The 16,853-nt window shown below is 40.1% G+C and overlaps 2 protein-coding genes across 5 annotated transcripts in view; both read left to right on the top strand.

The window, feature by feature from the left end:
* Positions 1-14,656, top strand: part of LOC104593475 (Glyceraldehyde-3-phosphate dehydrogenase-like family protein) — a 47,644-nt gene extending 32,988 nt beyond the window's left edge. For both annotated transcript variants that reach the window (XM_010253336.3, XM_010253337.3), the window contains one exon: positions 14,163-14,656. In XM_010253336.3, the coding sequence (XP_010251638.1) occupies positions 14,163-14,288 (126 nt within the window). In that variant the 3' untranslated portion in view covers positions 14,289-14,656. The remainder of the gene's footprint in view (positions 1-14,162) is intronic.
* Positions 3,255-8,149, top strand: LOC148790299 (uncharacterized). 3 transcript variants are annotated; one of them, XM_088891207.1, is made up of 2 exons: positions 3,255-3,786; positions 7,765-8,149. In XM_088891207.1, exons 1-2 carry the CDS (start codon positions 3,402-3,404, stop codon positions 8,010-8,012), a joined length of 633 nt encoding a protein of 210 aa, XP_088747333.1. In that variant the 5' UTR covers positions 3,255-3,401; the 3' UTR covers positions 8,013-8,149. The 3 variants fall into 3 exon arrangements, 2 of the variants coding, with proteins under 2 accessions (XP_088747333.1, XP_088747334.1); XM_088891208.1 differs by having other exon boundaries at positions 7,712-7,885; XR_016078480.1 differs by lacking the exon at positions 3,255-3,786 and adding an exon at positions 7,067-7,204 and having other exon boundaries at positions 7,765-7,901.
* Positions 14,657-16,853: the final 2,197 nt, after the last annotated feature.

Raw genomic sequence — 16,853 nt, 5'->3', positions numbered from 1 at the left:
TAGCAACCAAATGGACATCTATAACAGTATGCATGAATTGGCTCACCACACTGACTGCATAAGAAATGTTAGGTAGAGTCATGCATATAAAAGCCTGCCAATTAGACACCAAAACATCCTTTTATCTTCAAGTGGTTTTCCTGTTGAACAAAACAACTTGTAATTTGGACCAATGGTTTTATTAGCTGCCTTAACTCCTAACTTCCTTGTTTCTGTTAACAAGTCCAAGATATTTTCTTTGTGAGATAAATATGCCATGCTTTGATCTGGCTACTTCCATGACAAGGAAATATTGAAGCTCCCCGTCTCCTAAGTCTTTAATATCAAACTTACAAACAGAAATTGCTTGAACTTCTCTATCTGTGAAATGTTGTCTCTACTATATCATCAACATATACACTGAAAACCGTAAGCAATGGATCCCCCCTATTGTAACTTGTGTATTAGTGATGCAAGGATAAACTAGTCACTTTGCTCCATTATGCTCATTCATTCTAATAAAATAATCAGTGGGTATTGCCACTCATACCTTTTGTCTCTCTCAATTTCGTGTCTCTTCCCTCTTTACTCTCTATTCCTATGGCTGACATTCTGACATGGTAACAGAGCAGGTTCAACTATAGATCTAATTGATCTCACGTTCTTGATCTTCTATTGTTTCTACTGTGCTGGTGAGTGGTGATTAAAACAAGGCAGATCTAAGACTTCTCTTGGACTGATGGAAAACAACAAATTTCTTTTCTCTATTTTTTTTTTTCCTTTGTCATAGAACCAAGGATATTTCTTGTGGGAGTTGAGACCTATAATGGAGGTCTAAGGACCTTTTTGGAAATGTTTGATCTGATTATCAGTTCATACGGTGTATAGCAGTTTCTTTGTGGCTGAATACACGAGGGTATCCCTGAAAAGTAGAAGGTGAGACTTTAGTCTCTACAACAATCATTCATGCTCATGTATTTACAGACCAGAGAAAACTAAGAAGTCTTCCATGGTTTGACTGGAGGTAATGTTTGTGCAGACCATTCCATATCCAGCAGTAAACTGAAATGTCTTTCTCTTTGGTGGACAGATTTATGGACAACTGATTAGTGTTTAATGCTTTGACAGAAATGTATTTGCTAGTTGTTGGTACTCAATGGTGGTTTGTTTTGACTGGTATAATACTTATTACTGCATGTGCTTTATTTTGGAACTTGTTGAGTGATTGATGTGAATGATATTGTGCCTACCTAACAAGTAATGTTATGTGGAAAATGTGGATTTTCCGATTTCTAGTCCTCCTGAGTGATTGAATTACTTGGAATGGTCCAAGTGCACGTGTTTTGTTTTGAAACTTGTTGAGTGATTGATGTGAATGATATTGTGCCTACCAACATTACTTGTTATAGCTTGAGCTACTAGAGTTATAAAAAGTAATGTTGTGGAAAGTGTGGACTTTCCAATTTCTATCCCTCCTCTTGATGGATTGAATTACTTGGAATGGTCCAAGGATGTTAAGTTATTTGTGGGAGGAAGAGGAAAACTTGGGTACTTAATTAGTAGGATTGCTGAACCCCATGGTAGTAGCCCCCTGCACATGAAAATAACTATGTCTTAAAGAGTATACAATTGATAGATCTGTAGTCCTTGATGTGTTTGTTAATGAATTGAGTAGACCACACCAAGAAGAGAGATGAAAGGAGACAAGAGCAATGTGACAATAGAGCAATGTGAAAATTGAGAGAATTGTGGGGAAGCAATAGATGCGATTCCAAGAGTGTTAGGCACTTAGGTGGTGTGGGAAGTAGAGTTGCAGACATGGAGAGCAGAGGCTTTGTGGAGATTGCACGATGGAGGAAGTCCTTGAGAATAGAAGCTAAAGATTTTCTCTTCGAGGAGTTGAAGATTAAGGGACACTCTAGCCTAAAGATTCGGGAAATGACAAAGGCTATGGTCTTGGTTCAAGGACAGGTGATGATTGAATGGCTGATGGAGTTTGTGTTGGAGGCAGCAAATAGAGGAAAAAAACCAAGTAGGCAGGAATGGTCCTTGGAGACAGGAAGAAGTTACCTGCTGGAGTGTAAAAGAAACTCAAAAGGTTCATACATCTCTTTGTCTGAATTTTTTGCTAAAGGTAAGAAGCAAATGGTCTGCTTTCCTCAAGGAAAAAATGGTCAAGGATGGAAGGAGGTTGCCACAGTGTTAAAGACTAATGCTGAGGTGCAAAAGAAGGATATTTTTGTTATGGCACACTGTCAGAGCCTCCCCACAATGACTGTCAATGTAAGGAAAGAATGTTGGGAGGACATGTTGGTGCTAGAGGCCAATAGTCCAATCTTGGAGTGGAGGAAAGTTGCTGATCTGTTAATACAAAAATTGAACCTGAGAACCACCTTTATCCTGACCCCCTTTAACAGTTTTAAGGTTTTTACTTGATCCTGTTGAAAATATGATTGAAGTTAAAGCTCTGAGCTTTCAGGATGCATTAGGTTCTTTTACTTTGTTTAAGTGGTCTCCTTCGTCGAACTCCAAGTTCTTCTCAGGAAGATGGTGTGATTATTCAAGTGATTGGGCTGCCTTTCCACCTGTGGAATCATGAGATAGCAGCCTCCATTGCAATGTTATGTGGTGCCCGTCTTGATGGAGAGTTTTGGGGAGACCTATGGTCGGCAGCCTTGTTGTTGAGTGGAGTTAAGCCTGAAGATATACCCAGAAAGATAAGTATTAATGTTGAAGGGGTTTTTCATCCGGTGTGGTTGGCCTCCTCCATTGAAGCTAGTCTATGGAGGGAGGCTTGATAGGTTGAGGATGAAAGGAAAGAATGGCTAGAGCTGTGTGGCAAGTTGGGGGTAGGGCACTCAGAGAAAGTTAAGACTTTCACAAATTTGGATAGGCAGCCATTAGGACTGTCTAAAGGTTTCGGCAGACAGGAAGGTCAAAATGGCAAAGGTCAAGGAACAGAGCTGGGAGGTCAACTATGTGGAGAGCAAGTTTTCAGTAGGGAGGGCGGTAAATCTTGTACTCAGGTGGTAAAAGGAGGTGAAATCTCTGATTCAAAATCAAGTTACAGAAGGAAGGTTAAGGAATCAGACCGGGTTGAACCAAAAAAGGGTGAACCTGATTTCGGGGTAAGGGGCACTGAGCGTAACTTTGTGAAGACTCACGTGCCAAAGCTTATTAGCTCGAGTGCGCCTCAAAATTTTGATGGGCCTGCTCAAAGAACAAAAGGTGGGCCGCAAATCAAGTTGGCCCAAGCCAAGGCTCAGGTAAGTGGGTCACGTGACTCACTTAAGTCACACACGCCTGGGAAGGGGAGAGCTCCAATAGATGGTAGGAATCGTCTATCGGCCCCGACCTACCTGCAATAGGTTCCGGCCAAGAGGTCAAATATTCTTTCTCCGGACAGGCGGAACCCCAGAAGCATGAAACGACGAGATTTTGAGCTTCTTGAAGACAATGAAGACACAAATGAAGAAGGTGGCGATGATGAAGATTCGACTGATACAACGAGTTTGGGAAGTATTGATTTGCAAGAAAACGTGGATATGTTACAGGAAGGAAGCTTCAATACCGAGGTTCCATTCTTAGAAGGAATCTCTCAAGAGGAAGAAGGGGAGATGAGGAGGATAGAAGGTACGACTTCAGACGTTGAGCTTATCACACCCCCCTTCCATGAGGGAGCAACTACAACCTCTCAGAACACAAACAGAGTTGGTATAAAGGCACAAAAATTTCCGGTGGACTATGAAGATAGGCCAGAAAGGAAGGAACAGGAACAAGCTTCTCTGGTGGCACGACTTGACAAAGGTGAAAATTTAACTTAACCATCTCACTGCAAATGCCAACTAAGGGGACAGACTTGGCACTACCTGTAATTTCTCAGATGCAAGCCTCATTTCTTCTTCATTCTCCTACTCTGCGATCAGGTATGGGTGTCCATTCGGTTTCGGTTACTGATATGTGTGTTCAGCCTGTCACAGATACTCTAAATTCCCATTCTGAAGGAGCAAATTTGGTGGCTAAAGGAAGGGATGAAGGTGTCGGTGGAAATCATGAACATAAGAAGAAGGAAGAATTAAATTGTTATAAAGGTGTGGGGGAGGAGGTGGAGAGAATATGGAAGCTAATATGTACAGAATGTGAGGAAATAAGATTGAAGGAAGATTACTTGGAAAGGAATTTTCAGAAGAAGGGACTGCCTAGTGAGGAAGGAGAGGGGGTTGAAATAGAAGGCGATAATAGGACAAAATTGAATTCTAAAATAGGAAGAGATTATCAAAAGGTTGACCTTGGGGTGGGGAAAGAAGTAGTTCAAACATACCATAGGAAACCTGAGAAAAAAAAAGAGGAGAAAAAGGAGCATAGAAAGAAGAAAAGGACTGAGGTGCAACGACTAATATCTGACATTGAGGCTGATATTGAGTTTAGCGGAGGGGGAGAGAGGAGGAAGAACTCTAGGTGAGGAGTTGACTTCAGGAGGGACTTTATTGAAAGTGTGACCATGAGGATTATCAGTTGGAATGTGAGAGGTTTGGGAAGTGCTAGGAAAAGGAGGGTTATAAAGGATTTATTCACAAGAGAGAAGCTTGACATTGTGATGGTGCAAGAGACGAAGCTCTCTGAACTGGATGGAAGATGGATAAGAGGCTTTTGGAGGATTAGGTGTGTTAGTTGGTCCTCGGCTCCATCTTGGGGTGCCTCGGGAGGAATTGTCATCGTCTGGAAGAATGGGGTAGTGGAGGAGCTAGTGGATAGATACCCTGTCTCCATTAAATTCAAGAATGTAGAGGATGGGTTTTATTGTGTGCTTACCAATGTGTACGGCCCTAGTACCTGCAGAGAAGGAAATGAATTGTGGGAGGAATTGTATGCAATTCGGGGTTTATGGGATGGACCTTGGTGTTTGGGAGGGGATTTTAATGTCACAAGGTACTCAAAGGAATCTAGCAATCATGCCCAGTCAATTACAACAAGCATGAGGGAATTTAATGGGTTTATAGAAGATTGTGAGCTAAAAGAAATTCAATTGCTGCAAGCTAGATTCACCTAGTCTAACTTTCAAGATAATCCACTTTGTTCAAAGCTGGATAGGTTTCTGTTCAACCTAGAATGGGAAAACTACTGGGGGAACTTGGACTCTAGAGCGTTGCCTATGGTCACATCAGACCATTGTCCCATCAAGATTGGTGTGGAATCCCTAGTTAGTGGACCTAAACCATTTAGGTTTGAGAATATGTGGTTAACTCATCCTGGTTTTGAAAGCATAGTGAAGGATTGCTGGAACAAGGAGTTAAGGGGAATAAAGTGGAAAGGAATCAAATTTCATCAGGAGTAAGAGACTGAGAGTCAAATTGAAGGAGTGGAATAAAGATCATTTTGGTAGGGTAGAGGAACAAAAGTTGAGCCTGGTCACACAAATTGAAAAATTGGATGAAAAGGAAGCCCAAGGGTTGTTGAGGGAGCAAGATAGAGAATCAAGAAGGCAATTGAAGAAGGGCCTAGAAGAGGTTCTACTCAAAGAAGAGATTTGCTGGAGGTAGAAGTCAAGGCACAAGTGGATTAAGGAGGGGGATGGGAATACTAGGTTCTTTCATGAGTTGGCAAATGGTAGGAGGAAGAACTTAGTGGCTAGACTAGAACTAGAAGGGCAAGTAATTACCAATTAAGAGGATATAGCTAGGACCTTTGTAGATCATTTTAAATCCATCTATAGTAGGTCTTTGAATGAGAGGGTGCGTTTGGAATGGTCGAGATTAGAGGGAGAAAAAGCAAGGTGGTTAGAAAGGAATATTGATGAAGAGGAGATTAGGAGGGCAATGTTTATGATGGATAGAGCTAAGGCGCCAAGTCACGACGGATTTACTGTGGCTTTCTACCAAGATTGCTGGGACATTTTGAAAGAGGATTTGTATGCTGCTGTTGAGGAATTTCTAGAGAATCATATAGTAAGTCCGGGAGTCAATGCCACTTTCTTGGCCTTAGTCCCTAAGAAATCAGAAGCTATCCAACCTAAGGATTTCAAGCCAATTAGTTTGGTAACTAGCATTTATAAAATCTTGGCTAAGGTGTCGTCTTTGAGGCTTAAAGCAATTCTCCCGTCCTTAATAAGCCAAGCCCAAGGAGCCTTTGTACAAGGGAGACAGATAGCAGATCAGATCCTAATTGCTAATGAGTGTGTGGAGGATATGAGAAGATCTAAAAGAAAAGGCTTTGTCTGTAAGTTGGATCTAGAAAAGGCCTATGATTTGGTGGACTGACACTTCTTGGTAGAAGTATTGAGAAATTGTGGATTCAGGAATAAGTGGTGTAGTTGGATTTTTGGATGTATCAGTTCCTGCCATTACTCTGTCTTGGTTAATGGAATGGTGAAGGACTTCTTCCTAGCCTGTAGAGGTATCAGGCAAGGAGACCCTCTATAGCAGAGGTGCTTAGTAGAATGATCTCAAAGGCTGATAGAGAAGATGTGATTAAAGGGTGGAGAATAGGGAGGGATGGTATTCCGGTCACCCATCTCCAATTTGCAGATGATATTCTGATTTTCTGTGACGGGGATGATATTGAGAGAGTGAGGAACCTCAAGGAATTGGTTAAAAGCTTTGAGAGATTATCAAATTTGAGTGTCAACTTCGAAAAGAGTTGTGTTGTTTGTGTTAACTTGGAGGATAGGGAGGTGGAGTTTATAGCAAGAAGTTTGGGTCGTTCTATCTTGTCCTGGCCTATGACTTACTTGGGGCTTCTGTTAGGGGCAAACCCTAGGGAGAGTAGTTTTTGGTGTCCAGTGGTAGAGAGATTCCAAAAGAAGTTAACTTCGTGGAGGAAAAACTACTTATCCTTGGGGGTAGAATCACGTTGATAAGAGCCACACTTGCTAACTTACTAACCTATTTCCTGTCTGTGTTTAGGATACCACCTAGGGAAGCTAAGAAGCTAGAGAAGTTGATGAGAGACTTTCTTTGGGAGCCGGGGGAGAGTAAAAAGGATCACTTGATAAAATGGGAGGTGGTTTGCCGAAATAATGAGGAAGGGGGATTGGGGTTAGGGAATTTAATTAAAAAAAATAAAGCATTGCTGGGGAAGTGGCTATGGAGGTGGCCAGTGGAGAGAGAGAGAGACTTTGGCATGAGGTGGTGGGCAGTATTCATGGCCGCTCAGTATCACGGCAGGCAACCTTGGCAACACCTTGGAAAGCTATTCATGGCATTCATCAATTCCTCAGTTTTGTTAGGTATGATGTTTGCAATGGTAACTCAGTCCTATTTTGGGAGGATACTTGGGTGGGAGAGGTTCCATTGAAGGACCTTTTCCCTTCTTTGTTCTCTGTTTCAAGGTACAAAAAGCATGTTGTGTCAAAGTTTTTTTCCATTATGAATAACCCATTAACACCAAATTGGGACTTTGGGTTTCGTAGAGGTTTAAGGGAAGAGGAGATTGTGTCTCTCACAAATCTGCTAAGTCTACTTCATACAGTATGTTTGGACCCTTCTGAACCTGATATTCGGATTTGGACACCCCAGCGGAATGGATCCTTTTCATGCGCTTCTTTCTTTAAATCCATTACTCAGTCTACCCCCAACCAGCCTTTCCCTTTTAAGGAAATTTGGTGCAAGTCTGTTCCCCCTAAGGTTTTGGCTTTTTGCTGGGAAGTGTATTATAGGAAAATAAACACCTTTGACACTCTACAAAAGAGAAGACCTTTTCTCTGTCTCTCACCTTCCTGGTGTATTCTTTGCAGGTCACATGGTGAGGACTGTAACCATATACTGATATCTTGTTCATTTACTGCAGAGTTATGGGAGTGGCTCTTCTCTTTGTCTGGGTGCAGGTTGGTTAGGCCATCTGATGTAAGTTTGTTCTTTGATCCTGCTTTCTTCCCTTGGCGGCACAGAAGAGGAAGAATTATGTGGAGGTGTGCAAGAGCAGCACTGATTTGGTCCGTGTGGGAAGAAAGGAATGCCAGAATTTTCCAAGAGAAGGAGAGAAGCCCAGAAGAGATGGACTGCATTCTAAATAGGGTGATCTTTTGGCTAAAATAACTGGATCTATTCCATCAATTCTCATTCAATGATGTGTGGAAGAATTGGTTAGCAGTGGCTAATTGCTCATCCATAAAAACTAAAGTGAGCATGGCTTGGGAACCCCCTCCTGAAAGATTCTTGAAGCTGAATTTTGATGGGAGTAGTCTTGGTAATCCTGGTCCATTAGGGGTGGGAGGGGTACTAAGGAATGAGAGTGGGAATGTGGTTCTTATTTTCTCAGGACCCATAGGAGTTGGAAACTCTACTAGGGCGGAACTTGCTGCTGCTATCCAGGGAGTACAATTAGCAATGCAGATAGGTGTGGAACAGTTGATAATATAAGGGGACTCCAAGGTGGTAGTGGGCTGGCTACAAAATCCGGAACCTGTAGTGTGGTGTTTTAAGAATGAAATTAAAAAGTTCAACTGCCTAATAAGAAGCTTGACAGTGAGAATACAATGGGTGGGGAGGTCAGCAAACTCTATGGCTGATGGTCTTGCAAAGCAAGGGGTAAATAGGGAAAGTTTGTATTGGGCTCAATTGTAGACTGAATCTGTTTTCTATTTTTTTTGTTTTCTATTGTTTGTCTTTCTTCCTACTGGTAGGAGAGGACGCAGCTTGTGCCTCTCCAAGGGAAGCTTGTAACTGCACCAGTTTTTTAATGAAATTGATCCTTTTTAATTAGAAAAAAAAATTGAGAGAATTGTCATAGGGATGTGTGCACTGCTCCCTCAAAAGAAAAGAAAAATTACAAATATACCTTCCACTTAAGACCATAGTAACCTTGGTACCAAACCAGATTAGAATCATCCGATGGAACTATTGTTAATCCCAGATCTGCAACCTTTACAGCACAGATGTAAAAGGGCAAGACACTTGACTGGCTCTTGTATCATGCGATTGAAGACTCAGAATGACCCAGCTTGGCAGAGGTCCGATGTGTCTTTTTATCATCTGAAGCTTGACTGTAGAGTTCATGTATATCACTCTAGAGGAGGACCACCTATTTATAAGTGTGGACTCCATTCAACATTAAAAGATATTACTGTTAGAGCATCTCCAACGGTAACAAGATAAACTTGGATTTAGTCTCGCATGGACCAATTCAGCCTGTTGGGTCAGGGACAAGTGTCCCACTAGGTAGGATTATATGCCCCAGATTTCTCAACTACCTAGCCAAACTATTGGCCACACCAAGCATGTGTTATGCTGACATGGAAATGGTTTGTTCAGTGCAAACAAATGTAAAACATGCAGCAAACAGATAACATAAACATAGAAGGAAATTAACAACTAAGTTATCAGAGGAAAAATGTTTTTACCCATTAGTGTAAGCTAAGCCATTGGCCGTAGGATTTGTCCATACACCAAGGTTGTTCCATTTGAGGGCATCTGGCCACTCGTACTAACAACTATCTGGTCAACTAGGGCATTTCATCCCAGGAACCCATGAAATACACCCTTGAGAAATGAGATAAATCATCAATGAACAACAAGAGATAATAATATCCATCAATTGTAGGAATATGATAGGGATTCCAATTGATCAAAAAAAATATGATAGGGATTCCAATTGATAAAAAAAAAATATGATAGGGATTCCACACATTGCTAAGCACAATCTCAAAAGGAATATTTGATCTTTTATTATTAGAATGAAATGAACTTCTACGATATTTTTTAAGTTGGCAGCGATACTTAAAGTTCAAATCAGATGCCTTAACACTAAACAAGCTTAAATTCAAGAAATAGCTAACTCAGAGATGGAAACCACAAATAACTTAAACGAGTATGCCACATCATTACTCAATCCGCCAACTCTAACACTGTAGTCCTAATACCTTGCTCTTCTTGGGTGGACATCTCTCCTAGGTGGAGCATCAAGTAGGTATATATATCCCATTTGCCTCACAGCTACTCTCGATCACCTTTTTAGATCCTAAAACTTAGAATGACATGGGGAAAATGTCACTAAGTAGTTTAGGTTTTTTAACAAGATTGCTAATAGATAACAAATTTGTACTAAGCTAAGGAACATGTAAAGTAGACGGGAGGGTTAAGCTGTCAGGCATGCTAATGTTCCTTTTCCCAAATATAGGGGCTAGATTATCAGAAATGAAACTTGTCTTTCCCAGAATTAAGATGATAATAATGAAATAGGGAGGAGAGACTGGTCATGTGATTAAAAGCTCTAGATTCTATGATCCATGGAAAGTTTGGATTATCTAAGTAAGAAGCATGATTTACATTGGCCTGTGTTCTTGAGTGGGCACAGACTAAGGTAGAAAGAACATTCCTAGAGAAGCTCTAGTCGTACTCTCTAGTTGTGCCAAGTATTTGTTGTACTTTTCGAATTTTACTCGAGTAGTGGCAAGCATCTCTGGAGAAGGAAGACAAGTGTTTCCCTTTCCTGCTAAAGAAGTGTGGGGTAAACCAGTTCCAACTAGGATAGGGGCACTTTTCTGGGAAACAACTTTGGAAAGAATTGACACTTGCGATAAAATTCAACGAAAGAAGGCTTTTTGGTGCTTGTCTCCTTGTTACCACTTATTTATCTCCTGCTCCTTTGTTTCTTCTATTTGGGCTTGGTTTCTTTCTCTGTTTGGTTGCACATGGACTCCCCCATTAAACATACAAAGCCTTTTCGACTCTTTTGCTAGTAGCTGGACTATGAAGAGGGGAGAATCCTGTGGAGGTGTATAAGAGCAGCAGTTTGTTGGACAATTTAGGAAGAAAGAAACCAAATAATTTTTGCCAAAAAAGAGAGAAGTAGAGAGGCAATCATAGAGGTGTTCACTTTTAGGGTGGCCCATTGGGTAAAGACAGTGAGGTTGTTTAATGACATTTCCATAGAGACCATTTTGAATAATTGGTAGGAAGTATCAGCCTTAGCTCCAAGCAGAAGCATTTCTCAACCTCATGGTCTCCACCTTGTGCAGGCTTTATCAAGCTCAACTTTGATGGCAGAAGTGAAAGTAACCTAGGGCCTTCAGGAGTTGGTGGTGTTTTTAGGTCGGAGGAAGGTTCAATTATAGCTCTGTTTCTGGCTCAGTTGGTGTTGGGGACTCACTGAGAGCTAAAATTTTGGCCTTGATAGAGGGTGTTAAAGAGGCTAAGGAACTAAATGTTAATAGGTTAATCATTGAAGGAGATCCAAAAGTGGTAATAGGTGGTTAGGGAAGTAAGATGATGGATTGTGGGCATATTATCAATGATCGAAGACAATTCAAGTGGCTAACTCAAGGTATGGAAGTGCGTTTGTAGTGGGTTAAAAGATGTGCCAACTCATTTGCAGATGCACTTTCCAAACAAGGGGTGGGAAGAAACCATTTGTTTTAGGATACATTGTAATTTTCTCTTTGGGGGAGAGTTAAGAGAGTTTACCTGCCCCCACCATTGTATTTGAATTTTATCTTTTTATTCATTAATGAAATCCTTTTGTTATTGACAAAAAAAATAAATAAAGGGAAGAGCAAGTGGTACAGGTGCAGATATGGAGACAAATGAGGATATTAATTTGCCACTAGTAGTTGCCATGTGTGCTTCTTGGGATTCCTAAACCTTTCTGGCTTCAAATTTGAGCGTAACTTCCAGCATGCCTTCCTGGTATGCTTTGGCTTTTACAATTGTCATAAATCACTTCCTTCTTTTCCTCACCTTCATGATCAACTAGCACTGCTAATGTCTTGGGTTTCATGGCAACATGGGTTGAATAATCAGGAGATGGTCCCTGTAGCATTACATGTCTTCTGTTCTCATTATGCACAATTGAGTAGGCTTGTGACAAGGTGGCATCATCCTTGGTGAGAATGTGTTGTCTGGTAGTGTCATGCTTCTAATTTAATTTGACAAGAAACTTAAAAACACTATTGTGCTCCAATTTTTTGAAAGCTATAGCACCCCTGGAGCTCTCCCATTCTACATCTCTTAGATGATCAATTTATTGCCGGGTAGACTGAGTTTAGAGAAATATAATACTAGAAATTTCAAACCCTTTCAGATTATTTATTTTGCTCCTGAGCTGATCTGCTTTGGCCACATTTATTGCCTAGAAATAGGTTTCAACAGCACTATTTCAGATTTCTTGTCATGTTTTAGCCACAAATAATTCCTGGTAATGTGAGGTTCCATCAAATTCACAAGCCATGACATCACCATATAAAAAAAGGACAGCCCAGTGCATGAGGCTCCCGCCAATGTGGGGTCTAGGGAGGTACAGATGTACGCAGCCTTACCCCTGCACACACAGAGAGGCTGTTTCCACAACATTAACATATAATTCTCTTATGTCCATAATCCATATGATGTGTAGTGGATTTGTGGGAGCTGGCTTTGTCAAATGTTCAAATAGTGGAGAAACTTTGTTCAGAGGTTGGGGATCAGTTTCTGGGTTGGATTTTAATTTTCCATGATTTTTTTAATGTTCCAAAGGAGTCTTTTGGGTCTTTTTTTTTGTTCAATATTGGAGATTGTGAAGGGGATAATGAAACGTATTGTTTAGTTTTTCTTTTTCTTATTGGGTGATTTCTCACCACCTATTGTTTTGAATTGATGTACCTATAGTTTTATCAACATATCCCAGCTTCCCACATCCTCCAATGAAGATTCTTACCAATTGAACCCATTCCAGATGAGAGAACTCCGGTCATCCATGTTTAATAGTCAGGGCTGTCAAAAAGGCTCTCCTTGTGTGACATGTTAGTTCATGCAGCCATGCATCCAGCACCGGTGCTGTTTCACAAAGTTTGTGTGAACTAATGTGTCTTGTGGGAAGAACCCTGTTAACAGCCCATGTTGTCAAACTTGGACAACCAAAATTTTCTCATTCCAGATATTTGGCACCATCTAGCATTATAGTAGTCACTGATGCGCTGGGGATCTTACAAAGTACTGCTTATAATAAAATTCTGATCCATAACTCCTCTAGAAATATCCATGTGATATAATCAACTCCAACAATACCTTGTATAACTAGGGAACCAATAGAAACAAGAACCTTGACCTACAATGACAACTATCAAAAAGATTCTCAGGGTTATCCAACTCCAACACCAAGTTAGAAGGGGAGAAATAGGGAGCACTTTCTTCAGTCACCTCAGAGAACTTCCCAAAACAAGTGGTAATCTCAATAGAAGAGTAAAACTGACTGAAAAAAATCCCAAGTACCAAACAAAATCTGTCTCTAGGGTCTTCAATTGTGAAAGCTTCTCCTATCTCTGGTTTCCGATTTTTTTGGGCATATAATCTCCATAATCTCTTAGGCATTCAATCAAACCAGACTTCTCTTCAAAATTCCCTCAAAACCAGGCAAAATAATCTTTCCTTGATCGGCTTTGTATTCTCTCATACACACTACTGATCCTAGTTGTGTATGGTTCCTACACACAGAGAAGATGGAACCTTGCACTAATACCAACTTGTCATAGAATATCAGAAAACAATGAAGAAAATGCAGATCATAGGTTACTGGACAAGAGAAGGAGAAGAGAGTACAAGGAAAAAGAAGAGAATGAAAACTATTTTGGAGGGAAAGCATGAAGATGTGGGTGTGTGCCCCTATCATTGGCACTGATACAGCTGTCTAATACATCAAATTTTATAGATACCGTTGTTATAGATAGAAAACATAATAAAGCTAACTGATTTCCATGAAATTGTGAATCAATTGAACACTCGTTGAAAATGCAAAAAGAAAGGGTACAAAACTTAAATCAGTGATCGATAATATCCTGCTAATTTCTATCAAAGTTGACCCTATGTCCTTGATCTCCTTAAGCGCCAAAGACCAATTAATTACAGATGAATTGATATCCATGCGAACTCTATGGCTAGGTCTTCTCAGCAAGTTATCCTTTCAAAACTTTTGTTCTTTGTTGGACAGACAATGGAGAATTGATGGCATAAAAAATTTCTAGCCTACTTGAACTCTAAGGTGTACAGAAATAACTTGATATGAACTTAATGAAAGTTCTTTAAATAATTGTCTCTTATAAATTATTCAGATTATAATTTCATAGTGCATGGAAGAAGAAATGGTTTCAACGGACAATCTAAGAACTATGAACTCTGAAGATAAAAATAGTTGCCCATTAGCTTTATGGAACCATATGAGATTTTATCAAAGGACTCTCTATAACACTTTAGTAACTTTGATGATTGATCTTGCAGTTGGAAGTTTACAGTAGATGCTATAGCAAGCAGCCATTGGTTATTCAAGGTGCTGGAGCAGGGAATGACACTACAGCAGCTGGAGTCCTTGCCGATATCCTTGATATCCAGGATCTGTTTTCATGAGGGCTTTACCTTAGGAATTATGATAGGCGGGTAGATGAATAGATATGTGCAGGAGCAGTAGTCTCTCTCTCTCCCCCATGGTGTGTTATCAATTCAAACATAAAGTGCTGAGTTCTGGTTTCATTGTCCTTGAAGGCTGGTCCCTTTCATCTTTCCGCCACTGACTGCCTCAAACCCAATAGTGATGTTACTGAACACAGCACTGCCTCATGGCATTGAGAACTTTTATTTTTCAGGTTTTTAATTATTGATTTTTTTTGTAGTTTCTTAAAGGGCAAAAGTGGATTTCTGAGAAAATATAAGACAAATACAATGTCAAGTCAAATGGTATATCAAAGATAATTAAGGGAGGGGTATTATTTGTCTGATGACATCATTTCACGTGGGAGGTTTAAGTCCTATGACAAATCACAAGGGAGGTATAAGTATTTAGGAAAAACATTAGGGGAGGTTTAACTCTTTTACCCAAATTTTAAGTCAATTGTCTAACAAATTTGAGTTCCAACTTCCTACTCAGGTATGTTATGCAGCATGAAAGTCCATGGAAACCTATCCAAATTTGGTCTAATATGGAGCCATCTCTTGATCTTGGTGCATGCAATAGCCAAACCAATAAAACAAGAATTGTTATTATCAATTGAAACTCATGATGACTGTCATATTGCTGCATTTTCTGGTTTCATTGAGATACTATCCTCCAAAGTGGCACAAGTTTGATAATTTATCCTTAGACTTGAACCTCTAGCAGTCAGCAAGAATGCAAGACTGAAAATCTGCAATATCATTCTGGAGAGCCATGGCAAAGGTTAAATATAGCCATCAACTATAACAAATGCTATATTGAATTCAAAAGAATGGTTAAACATAGTGGGAATCTTTAGAAAATAAGCAAATGGAACATAAAGCAAAGGAAAGAAGATGAAATACAGAGGAGGTTAACGTGGTTTGGCATGAAGCCTACATTCACGGGAGAAAGATAGCAGTTTTCAACTCTTGTTTCACCGAAGGTAAAAAGAAAGTTATTATACAAAGACGCACCTAGAAATACAAGGAAAGAGGACTCAAGCAAGGTTCAAAATATCGATTCGCCGGTATGGGTGTATCGGGCGAATCGATACAGCTTTTGATGTTTTTTTTTTTATTTTTTTATTTTTTCACAACCGGTTCAGGGGGACTGGTTTAGGGCTCCTCCACCCCTGAACTGGTCAGACCCCCGATACACCCACTGTAGGGGCGTATTAGAGGGGTCCTGGAACGATACGTATCGGCTGGCCGATACGGGCTGATACGTATCAATAGTTCGAACCTTGGGAGGAAGATATGGGATAATGTGTTTCTTCCTCAAAATAACGCCCCTCAAGTTGGAGTGTTAATGTCATAACTCATAAACACCCAACTTGCTAGCAACACAAGTGAATTGTTCTCTTTCCAAAGATTTGGTAAACATGTCTGCTAACTGATTCTTGGAAGCGATGTGAGATGGTGCAATCAAACCAATTTGAATTTTTTTACGAACAAAATGGCAATCCAATTCAATTTGCATGGTACGCTCGTGAAAAACAGGATTCGCTACAATATGTAGGGCTGCCTTGTCACATATGCTGTAATGCCATCATGCCATGTCTCTATACCTTGTTTCTTGCTTTTCCAAGATATAGGGCTATCTCCTAGAAAATTGCAATAACCGGTAGTAGAGCTGAGTAATAAGACAAGCAGACCAATGGAAATCACAATAGGCTTTGACTTAAAGATCACTATGACTTGACAAGAGGGTCCCTTTCTTCGGAGCTGACTTGACGTGATGTAAAACTTGATAGGCAACATCGAGATGTAGCTTCATTATCGACTAAGAAGTTGCACAATAGGTTATGTCAGGACGCATGATAGTTAAATAAATCAAATGATCTACCAATTGTCTATACTGAGATTGATTGTCTAAGAGATGAGTTCAAATCAGCCCCTCCCTAACGTTCCACAGCACATCTCCCAACGATGATATCATCATTTCTAGGATATCATCGGAAAATGTTCCCAATACACAGTGGAAATGTGCTGTGAGACGTTGTGGGGGGCTGATTTGATCTCCTAAGAGATCCCTTCATCATAAGTTAATTTGGCATTTTATTCCATCTAAAACACAACTGGCTTTCCACCAAGTAAACCTGCATCATTCAAATTTTCCAAGGCATATTTTTGCTGAAGATAGGAATATTTCATTCTTGGAACAAGCTACTTTAATCCCTAAAATTTATTTCAAGGGCCCCAAATTCTTGATATGGAAATACTTTTCAAGGGAAATTTTGATGGCTTGAATGTCAGTAGTATCATTTCTAGTGACAATTATGTCATCTACATAAACCAGAACTATGGCGATAGATGGCTTAATCTACATTTGATTGTTTGAAGCCTGCAATGTTAGATTATCTGATTAAGATGGCTTAATTGTTGTGTGTGTTTGTTTACTCTCGAAGAAATTATGGTCTGGATGGATTAATTCTTTGGCCTCTACAAGTTGGATTAATGTTCATTTGTTTTCCAATGATAGGTTTTCAAATTTCTCTTGCA

This window comes from Nelumbo nucifera, chromosome 7 (assembly GCF_055504915.1).
Source record: "Nelumbo nucifera cultivar China Antique chromosome 7, China Antique-T2T, whole genome shotgun sequence".
Lineage (NCBI taxonomy): Eukaryota > Viridiplantae > Streptophyta > Magnoliopsida > Proteales > Nelumbonaceae > Nelumbo > Nelumbo nucifera.
The sequence above is the reverse complement of the archived record's forward strand: the minus strand, read 5'-3'. Positions and strand labels throughout refer to the sequence as shown.